This window comes from Pan troglodytes, chromosome 3, assembly GCF_028858775.2.
Source record: "Pan troglodytes isolate AG18354 chromosome 3, NHGRI_mPanTro3-v2.0_pri, whole genome shotgun sequence".
In the NCBI taxonomy this organism is placed as follows: Eukaryota; Metazoa; Chordata; class Mammalia; order Primates; family Hominidae; genus Pan; species Pan troglodytes.
The window spans coordinates 186334359-186350145 of record NC_072401.2 but is presented as its reverse complement, the minus strand read 5'-3'; the positions used below and the strand labels follow the sequence as shown (position 1 = coordinate 186350145).

Here is a 15787-nt window from a genome sequence, read left to right as displayed (position 1 = left end):
TTTAATTTTTTATTTTTTTATTCTATTGCTGCTGAACAAATTTTTTTAATTCTAAGAATTTAAAATATTTTTATCCTGATTTTCTTTTTTGTTCTCTTATCCTTTGCTTCATTCACTGGGAGATTTCCTCAATCTAAGAAATTAGATTTGCTAATTTATTCTTAGAAATATCCATTCTGCCATTTGTCCCATCTGTTGAGTTCTTTATTTAACTTAGCTTTTATATTAATATTTCTGCTTTTTTTTTTTTTTTTTTTGAGATGGAGTCTCACTCTGTCACCCAGGCTAGAGTGCCGTAGCGCGATCTCAGTCCCTGCGACTTCCACCTCCCAGGTTCAAGCGATTCACCTGCCTCAGCCTCCCAAATAGCTGGGATTACAAGCATGTGCCACCACGCCCAGCTAATTTTTTGTATTTTTAGTAGAGATGGGGTTTCACTATGTCGGCCAGTCTGCTCTCAAACTCCTGATCTCAAGTGATCCACCCACTTTGGCCTCCCAAAGTGCTGGGATTTCAGGTGTGAGCCACCGCGCCCAGCTATTTCTGCTGCTTGCTTTGTGTCTTGTATTCATGTTTTATGCTGCTAATATCTTCCTTAGAATATCTGTTGGGCTAATTTCAAATTACTGGATCAGCTATTCTAAAATACCTGCTTCTGGTAAGGTTTCGGATATAATATGTGTTTTCCGTTTGAAATAGTTGGGTTCCTCCAGCATCTTGTTATTCCAGCCTCTGAGCTTATTTTCCCCTGGGCCTGTCAGCTTCTGTCAGACAGTATGTATAGAAGAAGGCCAAACCCCAGTCCCTGTTAGTGCCCGTCAGTGCAGGGGGTGGGGTAAGCCCTAGGATGGGCAGCCTCAGCGACTCATCTCACAAAACAGCCTGTCAGGTCAGCACTTCACTCCTCGCCCTCCAGAGAGGAGCAGCAGGAAGAAAAGATGGACTCTGGGTCATCATTCTCCAGCATGGGGGTTTGGCTGGGGAAGGGTGAGGAAACAGCTGCCCAAAGTCAGTCAGCCTCCCATGTTTTTCTCTAGGCCCCACAAGTCCAACCCCAGTTTCAGTCTTGAGGACACAGGGACAGAGGTCTCAGTTGCTGCAGGGGGCAGGGGAGCAGGGGTGAGCAGGCACACTATTGATGAGATCGGTGATGGGAAGAGGCAGGAGTCAGTTTCCTGCAGCTCTCTATTCCTGCCCTGGCCACAGCGCCACTCCTTACAGCAGTCATCCTCTCTACATGACCTTCCCCTCAGGGTTTTCACAGCTTTCTCCATTTTCTTGGTATTCCCTCTGTAGTTCTGGGTGAGCTTGGGGAAAGGAGCCAGCCTGTCATGCCAACTCATCATTATCATTGTGAGAAGTGCCTGTTTTACTCTTCTTTATATTCCAGAGCCAGTTTCCTGTTAAAACTAGGACAGTTCTGTTAACACACCCAAGACCATCTTGCTTGTGTTATCCTTTCCTATTCACAAATCTCTTATAGGAAGCTTATTATAGACTTCTGATGTTTTAGGGAAAATGGCATTGTCCCCTTCTAAATCATTTCTTATATCAAGAACTTACCACCCAGTGGGTAGTAAGGACACAGGGACAGAGGTCTGAGTTGCTGCAGTGGGTAGTAAGTTCTTGATATAAGAAATGATTTAGAAGAGGCATAGTATTTTTTCTTAGACTTATTGCAGTACAACCTTGTGTTTTTGTCATACCAAATAAGAATTCTGGTGAATCACTGATCTCATTTTGTTTCCTTGACAATATGGTGTTCTCAGCCACGTGAAACACTTCACTCTTTCAAAATTAAGTCAACAACTGTTTAAGGGTCTGTTTGTAATATCCTGTACCTAGCACTCACACCTGAATAGCTTCACTGTTATATCAGTATGAACTGATGATAAGCAGTTTATGTATAAGTAGGGAAGTATGCCATGAAATGCAACATTACAAACTCTTAGAATATTCTATAGCTGATTCAATTAATTGAATTTTGCCAGATGTTTAAGTTGCTAGAATTTGGAAGAGCTGTCTTGTGTAGACCATCACCTTTGTGGTTGAAAGAATCCATTGATTTATCATTATAAGCCATATGCAGAGAGGCCTGACCAGTTTTTCTTATTTAAAAAACAAAACAAAACTTTCTTTAGATGGGGGGTCTCACTGTGTTGCCCAGGCTGGTCTCCAACTCCTGGGTTTAGGGGACCCTTCCATCTCAGCCTCCAGAGTAGTTGAGATTACAGGCATGTGCCACCATGACTGGCTATATTTTAAAAATATTTTAACATCTGAAAATAATGATTTGATATTATATTACATTAGAAATTCTTTTTTTTAAAGTGGGGCTTATGTAAATTTTTAATTGTGCTAAAATACACATAACATAAAATTTGCCATTACGCGTTTTTAAGAACACAGGTCAATAGTGTTAAGTATATTCACGTTGTTGTGCTACCAGTCTCCAGAACTTCTTTATCTTGCCCAACTGACATTCTGTACCCGTTAAATCACAATTTTCTATTCTCCACCCCATCTCCAGTGCTTGGCAACCACCCTTCTACTTTCTGTTTCTATGAAGTTGACTACTTCAAATACTTCACGGAAATGAAACCATCCAGTATTTGTCTTTTTGTGACTGGCTTATTTCACTTAGCATGTCCTCAAGGCTCATCTGTGTGATAGCTTGCATCAGAATTTCCTTCTTTGTTAAGGCTGTGTATTGTGTATATACAGATAACCATTCCTCCATTCATTGTTTATCCATTCATTCATCAGTTGACACTTGGGTTGCTTCCACCTGTTGGCTGTTGTGAATAATGTTGCTATGAACATGGATGTATAGAAATACCTCATTATTCATTAATTTTTTTATTCAATGCGTAATAACAAGTTACAACTTTTTTTTTAATTAAATGTCTTCTTTTGAGATAATTGTAGAATCACGTGCAGTTGTAAGGAATAATATAGGGATTTTATCATATGCATAGGTTTGTGTATTGCATCACCTCCAGGATCCTTGTGTTCTCGTGCCCCCCCTGTCTTCATGTTGCCCTTTTATAACTACACCCACAGCCCCAAGCCCTGGAAACCACTAACCTGTTCTCCATTTCTATCATTTCATCATTTCAAGAATGTTATATAAATGAAACTGTATCGTGTGCAACCTTTTGGGATTAGCTTTTTTCCACTCAGCATAATGCCTTGGAGATTCATCCAAGCTATTGTATGATTCCATTCCACTTCATTGCTAGGTAACATTCCATGGTATGGATATACCATGGTTTGTTTGACATTCACCCATTGAAGGAATTTGGGTTGTTTCCAGTTTGGGGCTGTTAACACACACAGTGCTGTAAACATTTGGATACATTTTTTTTTTGTTTGAACCTGAGCTTCCATTTCTCTGGGATAAATGCCCAAGAGTGCAGTTGTTGGGTTATATGGTAATTGCATGTTTAGTTTTGTAAGGGACTGAGACTGTTTTCCACGGTGTATGATCTTATTTATGATCCAGATTCTCTACATCCTTGCCAGCATTTGGTGTTCTCACTAATTTTTATTTTAGCCATTGTGATAGGTGTGAAGTGTAGAAATATTTTCTTTTTATTGTGTGTTAACTGTGTGCAACTTGTTAAGCAGCCCATCTCTAGAACTAAAGCCTTATGAAACGGTAGCTTTGTACCCATTCGAGCAATGACTCCTCATTCCTCCCTCCCCCAGCAATCACCATTCTACTTTGTCTCTATAAATGTAACTGTTCTGGGTACCTTATATGAGTGGAATCATACAATATTTGTCCTTTTGTGACTGTCTTATTTCACTCAGCATAATGTCCTCAAGGCTCACCCATGTCATAGCATGTGTCAGAATTTACTTTTTAAGGTGGAATCATATTCAGTCATATGTATACACATTCATGTCACTTAACAACGGGGATGTGTTCTGAGAACTGCATCCTTAGGCAGTTTTGTCATTGTGTTAACAGTGTACTTAAACCAACTTAGATGGCATGTACTAGGCTTAGGTGTAAGCCTAGTACATGCCGCGGCTATATGATGTGTTGCCTATTCCTCCCAGGATACACACTTGGACAGCATGTTACTGTATTGAGTACTGTAGGTAATTGTAGCATGATGGTAAGTTGTGTATCTAAACATAGAAAAGGTACAGTAAAAATACAGTATAAAAGATAAAAAATGAGCCTGGGCAACATAATGAGACCTGTTTTCTACAAAAAAGTTAAAAATTAGGCGTGGTGGCATATGCCTGTAGTCCCAGCTACACGGGAGGCTGAGGCAGGAGGATCACTGGAGTCAAGGAGTTTGAGGCTGCAGTGAGCCATGATCACACTACTCAGTCCAGCGTGGGTGACAGAGTGAGACCTTATCTCAAAAAAAAAAAGATGAAGTATGTTACACCTGTTTGGGGCACTTAGTAATTTATTACCTAGTATTATGTAGTATACCTAAGTATGTGTGCTATACTTTTACACAGCTAGGCAACACTATAGGTTTGTTTACACCAGCATCACCACAAGTATGTGCATAATGCATTGTGCTATGACATTATGATGGCAACAGTGTCACTAGGTAATTAGAAATTTTTAGCTCCATTATTGTCTTATGGGTCTACCACTGTATGTGCCATCCATCGTTGACTGAGACATTGTTATGTGGTCATGATTTTAACACATTTCCTTTATCCATTCATCTATCAATGGACACTTGAGTTGTTCCCACCTTTTGGCTATTGTGAATAATGCTGCTACAAACATTGGTGTACAATTGATTTTCAAGTCCGTGCTTTCAATTCTTTTGTGTATGTACCTAGAAGAGGAATTGCTGGATCATGTGGTAATTCTGTGTTTAATTAATTTAATTTATTTATTTTTTTGGAACTGCCAATACTGTTTTCCACAGTGACTATATCATTTTACATTTCCACCAGCAACACAAGGGTTCCTATTTCTGTACTTTCTCACCAACACTTGTTGTTTTGTTTTTTTTTAATAATAGCCATCTTAATGGGTGAGTGAGCCAAGCCAGGAGAATCAGAGCCTGGCCACCAGATCTCTTCTCCCCAGTGACAGAGACCTGAGGCAGTTTCTTTGAGTCAGCTTTATAGTTTCTGAAGAACTAACACCTGATTTATGGCTACTTTTTGGCTAGTCCAGATGTGTTACACAGTTGCTCCTCCTTTTGCTAACAGGCAAAGAGGGAGGGAATAAAGTCTGCTGGGTCTATCAGTTAGTAGGAAAAGATTGGGATTATCCATAAGCATTTCTACCTTACTTGGTATCACCTGTGAGGTTGGTCAGTATCAGGGAATTAAGATGACCCCGTACCAGAGGGCTTAGGGAAAAATATCTTCTTTTTCTTTTGCTGATACATGTTTCCAGTATTTTTTTCAGGCTGAACATTGCCATCTTAGTTATTTAAAATGGTGCTCTCATATGTTCATTGCAGCATTATTCATGATAGTAAAGACGGAATCAACCTAAGTGCCCATCAACTGTGGGTTGGATAAAGAAAATATGGTACATACAGACCATGGAATACTACACAGCTATAAAAAACAACAAAATCATGTCCTTTGCAGCAATATGGATGCAGCTGGAGGTCATTATCCCAAGTGAATTATTGCAGGAACAGAAAGCCAAATACCGCGTGTTCTTGCTTATAAGTGGGAGCTAAACATTGGGTGCACATGGACATAAAGATGGCAACAATAGACACTGGGGACTCCTAGAGGGAAGAGAGACAGAGGGATTCAAGGACTGAAAACAACCTGTTGGCTACTATGCTCGCTACCTGAGTGGTGGGGTCAGTTGTACCCCAAACGTCAGTGTCGTGCAGTATGCCCATATAACAAACCCCTTAATCTAAAACATGGAGATTATTAAAAATAAGAGATTAAAGATATTTTTAAAATAAAAAAAGGTATATGCCAAATTGTATGTGTATGTTTGTTTGTATGCTAAGCAAATGAAACACCTTTCAAAATCCATCATGGTACTTAGACTTTTTTTTAATTCCTCTACAGACAAAGAATAGAATCTAAAGTTTGTAAGGCAGCCATCGCCACATTTTATGTTAATGTGAAAGAACAATTCATCAAAATGGTAAGCTCACTGACATGCATTTGTTGGTCTAAGGTTTTTTTCACTAATCCTGTAGCAGCATATTGCTGTCTTAGAAAAGCTTGCATTTGCTGGCAGTATGGTAATAAACTCATTAGAACTATTCATATTCCACATAACTGTTTTTAAACTAAATGTGACACATGTGAAACTAATTAACATTTACTTTTGGAAACTAATGTACATATGTATTTTTTGTTTTGTGTAGCTTAAAGAAAGCCAGATGTTGACAAATCTGAAAAGGAAGAATGCTAAGGTAAATTATTTATGTGATTAGAGTCATAGAGTCAAACACAATACTAATGTAGAGTTATGCAAAGACTTGACTCTGGGTTTACAGCCTTTAGAGTGTGAGTAGATTTCATAATCTTGTCAGGCTTTTATTTGGTTGATCTTGTGGTCGATACGGTTGGTATTATTAATGCAAGGTAAGGAATGGGGATCCTAGTCACTTTTGTTTCCTAAGGCTGCACGAGTGTCAAAATAATTGTTTTTATAATTAAAGACAGAAATTTAAGCCTTTTATTAATGTCACAAAGTTAGCTTTAAAAAAACTACCCAGTCCAAAATGACCACTTACATGGATAAATATTAATCTATATTTATTGCTTTTGTGGATGTCGAAAAGCACAACCTTTTAGAATAAAGAACTGTCCCAGGTAGGACAGCCTGGGAAGAATACTGGGTTAAGGGTCAGGAGACCTCATGTCTAGTCCTGGCTCTGCTGCTTCATTGCTATACCACCTATAAGCTGTATACCACTGGGTCTGCAGTGGGTGACAAGCCAGCCAGCATGAGAGTCTCCTTTGCTTACCTGGAAATGGTTGGACCAAATGACCTCTGAGCGTCAGAGGTGAATCCAGGAGTGGAAGTCCACCTCTACATTTAAAGTAGAAGTGGACTTGAAATACATACGTTTTCCTTCCAGTGATTGCAAGCTCTGGGATGTTTTTGTTTTTCAGTTTTAATCTCTTATTGGTCATCTCTGCATTGCTTATTACGGAGTGGGAACATTATGAATGTCTAACAATGGAGAATTAGGTAGTCACTAAAAGTGACTGAATGGCCGAGATAATAAAATATGAAATATTTCTTTTAAAATACAGAGTGGATCACAACACCCCCCTGCTTTGATAGTTTCCTAGTATGCCTAGATAAAATCTCCTCACTTTACAGGTCACAGGGTCCAGTAAAGACCTGGCCCCTGCTTTCCTTCCTCTGGTCATTCTGAAGTAGATACCCCTGCTTTTCTTTTCCAGAGTTCTCTCTTCTTTTCCTACATATCACAAGCTGTAAATACATACTGTTTCTATGTAATGTCTGTCTTCCCCATTAGACCAAAGTCTGTGATGGTAAGAATTGGGTCTGTCTTGTTTTCCACTGCACTTCATTACCTGGCAGCTTATGTGGCAGTGCTCAAACAGTTACAAATTAATTTTAACACAAATGATTGTGTTACTTAGATGATTTCAGATATCGAAAAGAAAAGGCAGCGTATGATTGAAGTCCAGGATGAACTGCTTCGGTAAGATACTGTCAAATCCTGTTTGAGCACTTACCTAAAAGGATGTAATGATGGTGTGTCATTTAGGGGAGTGACACTTGCTGCTGTGATGTATTAAAGCCCCAGGTTATCTTCAAGCTCCGATACTCAGTGAAGGCAGGGTATGCTGCTTAGTTGCCCCACCTTTTGGCAAAGGAGAATTCCACACTCATCTATCTCCACAGATTTCTCAGCTCTGGCCTTAAGAGATATAATGCCTAGATTCTAGAATTCAGCTGCCTGGGTTGAATTCTAGAATCTACGCATTAAACTGCTTGAACTGCTTGGGTTGAACCCAAGCTCTGCCACTTACTGGCTGCGCAACCTTGACCAAGTTATTTAATGTCCCAGTGTCTCAGTTCCCTCTTTTGTATATAGGCATCATAATAATCATACCTATACTTCACAGAGTGTTGTGGAAATTAAATGAGTACATATATAGAAGGTGCTTCACAGGGACAGGCGCACACAGTAAGTGCTGTGTAAGTGTTGACAATTGTTTATGTTGTTATTGTCGAAGGGTATGCCTTGGAGTGACATGCATGTGAATCCACTCCCAAGTGTGGGCCAGGTGAACTTACCAGGCCCTGCAGGCCAGGGCTGCCCCCAGTTTCTGGTTAGGAAGACTGGAGTGCACATCAGCTGTCAGCCCCCAAGTGTGTTTTGAGGCCAGGGCTGTTGTGAGAGCTAGAGGCTTGGTAGTAAAACAGTGCTAGATGTGGTGTCTGCTCCTGAGCTTAAAAATAGCTTGAGAAAGACAGTGATATTATCAGAAAAGAATGTGTATAATGAAAAGTTGAAACTTTTAAAAACTCAGTCAAAACTAAGTTTTAAAAAAGAGGCTGCTAGGCCGGGCACGGTGGCTCACGCCTGTAATCCCAGCACTTTGGGAGGCCGAGGTGGGCAGATCACTTGAGGTCAGGAGTTCAAGACCAGCTTGGCCAACATAGTGAAACCCCATCTCAAAAATACAAAAATTAGCCGGGTGTGGTGGTGCATACCTGTAATCCAAGCTACTCGGGAGGTTGAGGCACGAGAATCGCTTGAACCTGGGAGGCGGAGGTTGCAGGGAGCCGAGATTGTGCCAGTGCACTCCAGCCTGGGTGACAGAGTGAAACTGTGTCTCAAAAAAAAAGAGAGACTGCCACAGGAGTTTAAGTGAGAGAAAGCAGTTGTCTAATCTGTTGGTTTCTAAATTGAGTCTCTGGACAGGTGCTGGCCTATGGTAAGGTTTTCACTGACCCAGGCCAAAATAAGAAAACTAAAGGTAAATATAATAGGGAAAGCTAACATTTACAAGCTTCCTATGTGGCAGGGCACTTTCCTAAACGCTTTCTATGCTAACTCATCATCATCACAGTCCTATGAGATAAGTGGTTATAGCTATAGTCAGGCCGTGCCTGGTTACACTTGTCTTCAGTATGAGACTACTGAGACAAAGTTTATTTTATTTATTTATTTATTTATTTATTTTTGAGACGGAGTCTGGCTCTGTCGCCCAGGCTGGAGTGCGGTGGCGCTATCTTGGCTCACTGCAAGCTCCGCCTCCCGGGTTCGCGCTATTCTCCTGCCTCAGCCTCCCGAATAGTTGGGACTACAGGCGCCTGCCACTGTGCCCGGCTAATTTTTTTTTTGTATTTTTAGTAGAGACAGGGTTTCACCATGTTAGTCAGGATGCTGTGGATCTCCTGACCTCGTGATTCGCCTGCCTCGGCCTCCCAAAGTGCTGGGATTACAGGTGTGAGCCACCGCGCCCAGCCTGAGTCGTGTTTTAAAGACTGACTTTTGTTTCTTTTCTAGATATAAATTTAGAAATTGAGAAGTGTATTTTGAAAAGGCATAATAAGAAAAACTATGGTATATCATTATTTTAACTTGCCATATGAAAACCTAAGGCACAGGGAGGTAACTTGCCTACAGGTGCAGCCCTAGGAAGCCCAGGATTCACTGTCAGCTGACTGACTCCAAATCCAGCACTCCTGACCACGGCTGCCAGTTCAGTAGTGAGTTTTCCCCAGCGCTGCATTTGTTCAGTGTAAAGAATTGTTAAAGAAGACTTTTCCTGGCTCACGCCTGTAATCCCAGCACTTTGGGAGGCTGGGGCGGGTGGATCACTGAGGTCAGGAGTTCGAGACCAGCCTGGCCAACATGGTGAAACCCCGTCTCTACTAAAAATACAAAACTTAGCCGGGCGTGGTGGTGGGCGCCTGTAATCCCAGCTACTCGAGAGGCTGAGGCAGGAGAATCACTTGAACCCGGGAGGCGGAGCTTGCAGTGAGCTGAGATCACGCCACTGCACTCCCAGCCTGGGTGACAGAGCAAGACTCTGTCTCAAAAAAACAAACAAAAAAGACGTTTTTATGAAATTATATTAGAGAATTGTGTTTTATATCTTTATTTGGCAAAATACAAAATTTGCCGCCTTTGCCCCTCATTTTTTTGTTGGTCCATAAAACCCAAGTTATCCCTTTTTATTTTATAGATGAAGAAACTCAGCCACTGAGAGATGAAACAGTTTGCCCCAAGTCACACATTTTCATCCAGGCACTGACAGTCTTCCACTGGTTTTATTAGACTTTGGAAAGTGGACAAGATTTGATAAGAGGAAGGAGCACTGGGAAGGCTTTTTCTCCATGGTTTCTGTGTTAGACTGTAGTGCCTGGCTCCGCTGGCGCGAGCCTCTGAATGTCAACCAGGCATACATTTGATCCAGTAGTTCCCAAGACATGAATGGCTTGATGAATTTCAGCATTTATAAGGAATATTCTTCTGTGGATATCACTGCTAATTATTCATTGTGCATTGTATTTCAGAGATTTTTTTTTTCCTACATTTTAAACTGAAACCCAGAATCTTTTACACATTCGTAGTTTCAGAGCCAAAGCAAGTCATCTAGTTGGCCAGCCCCGGTTCTTCACACTCGCTCAGCGTTCTTACAACCTCAGTTTCACCACGATAGGCTGGTACATTTTATTATTTGTCACTTATTTTTGTTTTAGGTTAGAGCCACAGCTGAAACAACTACAAACAAAATATGATGAACTTAAAGAGAGAAAGTCTTCCCTTAGGAATGCAGCATATTTCTTATCTAATTTAAAACAGCTTTATCAAGATTATTCAGATGTTCAAGCTCAAGAACCAAACGTAAAGGAAACGGTAACTCCAATTTTACTTTTTACCATGCTTCAGAAGATGATTGTGGGAGGGCATTTTCATGCTAGAGTATCAGAAGCTTTGGGGAAAGACAAATGCAGATACAGAATTACAGAGTCCACCTAAAATAGTATCACTATAAGCCAGTGAAACTTCATTATATCAGCACTTTTCTTAGCTACTTAATGAAGGCTGGAGGAGTAATGTCTAGAATTGCTGATTGTGTAAGGTATTTTCACTCGGACAGCTGAATTTCATCAAGGGAAGTTTTTATTCTGTGTATAAATCTCAATTGAAAAATCACACTCTGCTGTATTACAGTTTTCATTCATGTAAGACCACTCAGCCATGTTCGAAAGACCAGCCTCTTCTGTTTCGTCTAGCCCATGTTCACAGCATCTTTTGCATATGAAAAACAAGCTATTTTCCCATATAAGTGGTAGGTAGGATTTTAGAAGTTAAGAAACAGGCCGGGTGTGATAGCTCTCACCTGTAATCATAGCACTTCGGGAGGCTGAGGCAAGTAGATCCCTTGAGCCCAGGAGTTCAAGACCAGCCTTGGGCGATATGGTGAAACCCCATCTCTACTAAAAATACAAAAACTAGCCAGGTGTGGTGGTGTATGCCGGTAGTCCCAGCTACTCAGGAGGCTGAGGTGGCAAGATCGCTTGAGCCCTGGAGGTCCAGGCTGCACTGAGCTGTGATCGCACTACTGCACTCCAGCCTGGGTGACAGAGCAAGACTTTGCCTCAAAAAAAAAAAAAAGTTAAGGAACATTAAAAAGGAATATAATGGGAAAACAAATTCATTGTTTTAATACATTTTGTAGTTGCTTCTGGATTTTTACTGCAGACTTTGCTACTGTTACGCCATCTGCCTCAGATTAATAGAAATGTTTAAGTTCTAGGAAAGAAATTTGTATTTGTATGCCCTAATATAATTTTATATAATATATATATATAATTATATGTAATGTATACATATTTTATGATCAGATTTGTATTCACTTCTAAATTCAATGTTAAGGTTTTGACACTGATCTAAGTTAATTTTCCTGAGCCTAAGGTTTGTGTATATATTAGAGATCCAGAAATAGAATGCTTTTAAAGGTATTTTTTTAATTACCTAAGTAGTCCAAAGCTTATGATTTGGAGTTTGTTACTAAATTTGGGGAAGTTATCTGTAGCATTGATTCAGCTTGAACATAATACTTTGGTTAAAAGCGAGGTTTAGTGTCTCTGCCTTGTTTGGAACACACCACTGGATGAGCGTCCTGTTCTTAGAGTGAGCTCAATGCCTTCTTGCCCTCCTCTTGTAGTAACTGTCCCTTTTGCCTTATTAAGTGTAGATATTTGGGCATATGTCTTACTCTAAACATTTAGTGACAAATGTGACTTCTTCCCCTTTATTCCTCCCTAGAGCAGGTGCCCGTGGGAGCTTGAACACATTAGTTTGTCAAATATTTGTATAAAATTCCATTATCATGTGTGTGGTAGTCACAGCATGACACCTTTTCTGCTGTCATCTTGAAAACATGCTATTAAACAGCAAACTATCAAAGTATGACAAAATTCTGTAAGAGGAATTTAATCATGCACCCTTAGGTACAATTTGCAACTGGAAGTTTGACTTTGTTAATTATTTCAAAATCATGAGTTGGATATTGTATTTTATGTTGGGTTTGTATTCTAATTTTAACATGAATCATTAAGAACATTTGGATTGGCAGCCTTTGAGACATTTAATTGATTCTCCCAATAAATAATTTCTTGAGATGATAGATTTGGGTTTTCTTTTTTCCTTAAGAACTTTTATGGATCTGGTGTTCTCATTCCATTAGTTCTTTCAGTTAAAGTAAAACCTGTCTTACAGTTTTCTGTGTTTTAAAATAGACATGATATCAAGCAGATTCTACACAGCACGAGCAGACCTGCCCAAACCAAGCCTTGACGTGTCCCAGATGTGATTTCCTGTCTCCAGTAATAGAGATGATACAGTTCTTTGAATCAGCTGGTCTTCTGGGATAAGAAGATCAGTTCAAGCTTTGCAGAGCAGCTCCCTAGCAACTTTGTGATCAATTATGTTCTAAGGGAAATGGATTAAAACCAATTGTCTTAATGGTCCTAGTTAAAAATGAGAGGAGGAGGAGTTAATGGAAAGCTCAATCAAAATTTGCATTGGTCATAAGATTGGGCTATCTAAGGACAAGGTTACAAGTTTTTGATATTGCTAATTATATAATTTTCTTTCAACAGTATGATTCATCCAGCCTTCCAGCTCTGTTATTTAAAGCAAGAACACTTCTGGGAGCCGAAAGCCATCTGCGAAATATCAACCATCAGTTAGAGAAGCTCCTTGACCAGGGATGAGAAGAGCAGTCTACTAAAATGTGCCTATAGGAAGACTAGTCTCATGCTGTTACCTTCTGAAACTGTACCTTTATAAATCAATTGTTTTGCAAAGAAGTTATGGCCTACTTAGAATCTAAAATTTGTTATTCAAATTAAATGGCTGTGAACAATGTTAAATAGCATCAGTTTGTCCAATAGTTTTAAAGGCCATAATCATCTTTTCTGGTTAATATCTTGAGTAATTTTAAAATGTTGACACCTTAATTGGTCCCAGGTATGAGCTATAATAAACTTGTAAAATTAAGTTGATGTGAACATAATTTTGATTAATTAATAAGGCGATTTCTCCTGAATTTACACCAAAGCTAATTTTTAATGAAATTGGTTTACAGAAGTAAAAAACAAAAATTGGAAAGCAAAGTAATAAAACTTAGTTTATATAAACAGGTTGAATGATATATTTATCAAATCTCACAGACATCAGGCAAATTATAGCCTGGTGACAAAAGTGTTCATAGTGAATTAGTTACTCTTGTAATACTTCTATAATTAGTTCATCAGGAATTTCATCCACTTCACTGTTATAACTGAGAAGACTGTTCTCTGCAGCTTCAGCTAATTCAGCATCTTCAGTAGCTTCTAAAAAATAAGCATCATCAATGCCATTATCCCAGACAGCATCAGCAGATGCACCTGTTGACAGCCTGCTAGGTGATGGTTTATGAGGATTCTGGGTTTCATTGCTCCTAGTTTCATCTGCTTCATCTGTTGTAAACTCTTCTTCCTTTATTTCAGTGGTGAAGGGATAGAGAGGAGTGGGATAGGAAAATATTTACTCAGGATATGTGATTTAACCTTATACTCTATGTTGAAGTAAGGTATTAAGTGACAGATACTAAAGTGAATATGCAGGAGGAATGCTGTCTCCGATATCTCACCGTGGGAATGAGTGCACTGATTCAAACGTTGCTGCACTGAAGCTCAGACACACTTGAAACTCCAAATTTGAAATTACCTACAGTTCTGTGCACATACTTTTCAATATTCCCCGACGGAAGAGCAAGGGTGGATTTAATTTTTTAACAAGTGGACAGTCCAGCTGAAGACAAATCAGAAGATAAATTTGCTATCTTGACAATGGACTTAGTACCCATGCTTTAAATTTTAAAGTATTTAGCAAATCGTAAACATGGATTGAAAAAAGATTAAAAACAGTTGCCAAAATATGACTGGATTGTATATTACATAATAGTATTGTCTCAATTATTTTACCATAGAATGTCTTCAGTATAGACATTTAGTTGATCCGCCCAATACATTATTTATGTAAAGAATGTCCTTATTCAGTGCAGTGGCACGTGCCTGTAATCCCAGCTACTGGGGAGGCTGAGACGGGAGGACTGCTTGAGGCCAGGAGTTTGAGACCAGCCCGGGCAACATGATACCCCCCTGTCATTAAAAAAGCTACAGAATGTCTTATTCTTTCTGCTACGTGCTTAAATATTAGATGAAGGGTTTTGATGTCTGCAGTTTAAGAGAGTCATCAAAAATAATGCGTATGTATACAGTAAGAGGGAGAAAACCAATGTGGCCAAGTGTTAACAAATGGCAGATCTCAATAGAGGACAGACAGCAGAGTTCCTTATTCTTGTACATTTCTGTAGGTTAGGCCTTTATAGTAAATTTAAAATCAGGTGACCAATGAAATATCAGTGCAATAGAAAAGCAGGTATAAATAACACCAACTGGTAATTTAAAATATTTGTTTTAAAAAACAAGATGAAGCAGGAGAGGCAAAATGTTAACTGAAAACTAAGTGACAGCTACATGTGTGTTCATTATATATCTTACTTTAACAAGTTATGTCCAAGTAGTGGTAATACTGACCAATGGTACTTTCAACTTGGTATTTTTGAGGTGTTAGTAGATAAGCGGAAAAAGTAGCTTAAAAATCCACTGCAACCACGAATATCTAAATCACAATCCAGACCAACAAGGGCGATGCAATCCTCCTCCTCTTGGAGACAGTTTATTTTTTAAAATTTACTTTGTTCTTGGTTATTTCAAAACACATTTTAACCTGGTATTTTGCCAGAGAATCTGGCTATCAGTTATTTTATGTCCAGCTCTTGCAGACCAAGAATGGAATTTCCACCATTTCAAACGTATGGAGTTTTTTCGAGAGACGTGTTAAGACTGAGTTTTCTAGAATATAAACCCAATCACCTGTTCTGCTTGTAGCAGGTAACTTCTTTTATTCTACTAACACTATAGAGGAGAAAGCTGACAGATGTGACAAAAAACAAAACACAAACTACAATTTAAAAGTGAAATACGTCAAAAACAGTACTTAATTACTGCAAAAAAGTTACAGAAAAATGGACAGAGGACAGGTACAGGCATTTCATTATAGAAATACTAATAGTGAATCCGAAAAAAGTTCATTACAGAAATGCAAATTAAAACAACTGAGGTACTGCATTTTGCCTACCAGATTGGTAGTGATTCGAGGTAAACAAGCACTGCTGGCAAAGTGTGAGGTAATAGGTGCTCTCATAAATTATCTGTGGAGGTCTAATATCCTATACTTTTTATGGAGAGCAATTTGAT

The 15787-nt window shown here is 39.3% G+C and overlaps 2 protein-coding genes across 30 annotated transcripts in view; one reads left to right on the top strand and one right to left on the bottom strand.

Moving 5' to 3' along the window:
- The window catches only part of CENPU (centromere protein U), a 39119-nt gene extending 25638 nt beyond the window's left edge, over positions 1-13481 (top strand). For 3 of the 5 annotated variants that reach the window (XM_001162336.8, XM_009448642.5, XM_063809245.1), the window contains exons 9-13: positions 6034-6112; positions 6339-6386; positions 7594-7655; positions 10673-10829; positions 13082-13481. In XM_001162336.8, the coding sequence (XP_001162336.4) occupies positions 6034-6112; positions 6339-6386; positions 7594-7655; positions 10673-10829; positions 13082-13195 (460 nt within the window). In that variant the 3' untranslated portion in view covers positions 13196-13481. Of the gene's footprint in view, positions 1-6033; positions 6113-6338; positions 6387-7593; positions 7656-9593; positions 9829-10672; positions 10830-13081 lie in introns of those variants that run through there. The other 2 variants (XR_679935.5, XM_016952569.4) reach the window with 2 other exon arrangements.
- Positions 13482-13530: 49 nt separating this feature from the next.
- The window catches only part of PRIMPOL (primase and DNA directed polymerase), a 45418-nt gene continuing 43161 nt past the window's right edge, over positions 13531-15787 (bottom strand). For 23 of the 25 annotated variants that reach the window (XM_063809227.1, XM_001162592.8, XM_009448644.5 and 20 more), the window contains one exon: positions 13531-13961. In XM_063809227.1, coding sequence (XP_063665297.1) covers positions 13704-13961 — 258 coding nt within the window. In that variant the 3' untranslated portion in view covers positions 13531-13703. Of the gene's footprint in view, positions 13962-14115; positions 14277-15787 lie in introns of all 25 variants that reach the window. The other 2 variants (XR_679936.5, XR_010156372.1) reach the window with 1 other exon arrangement.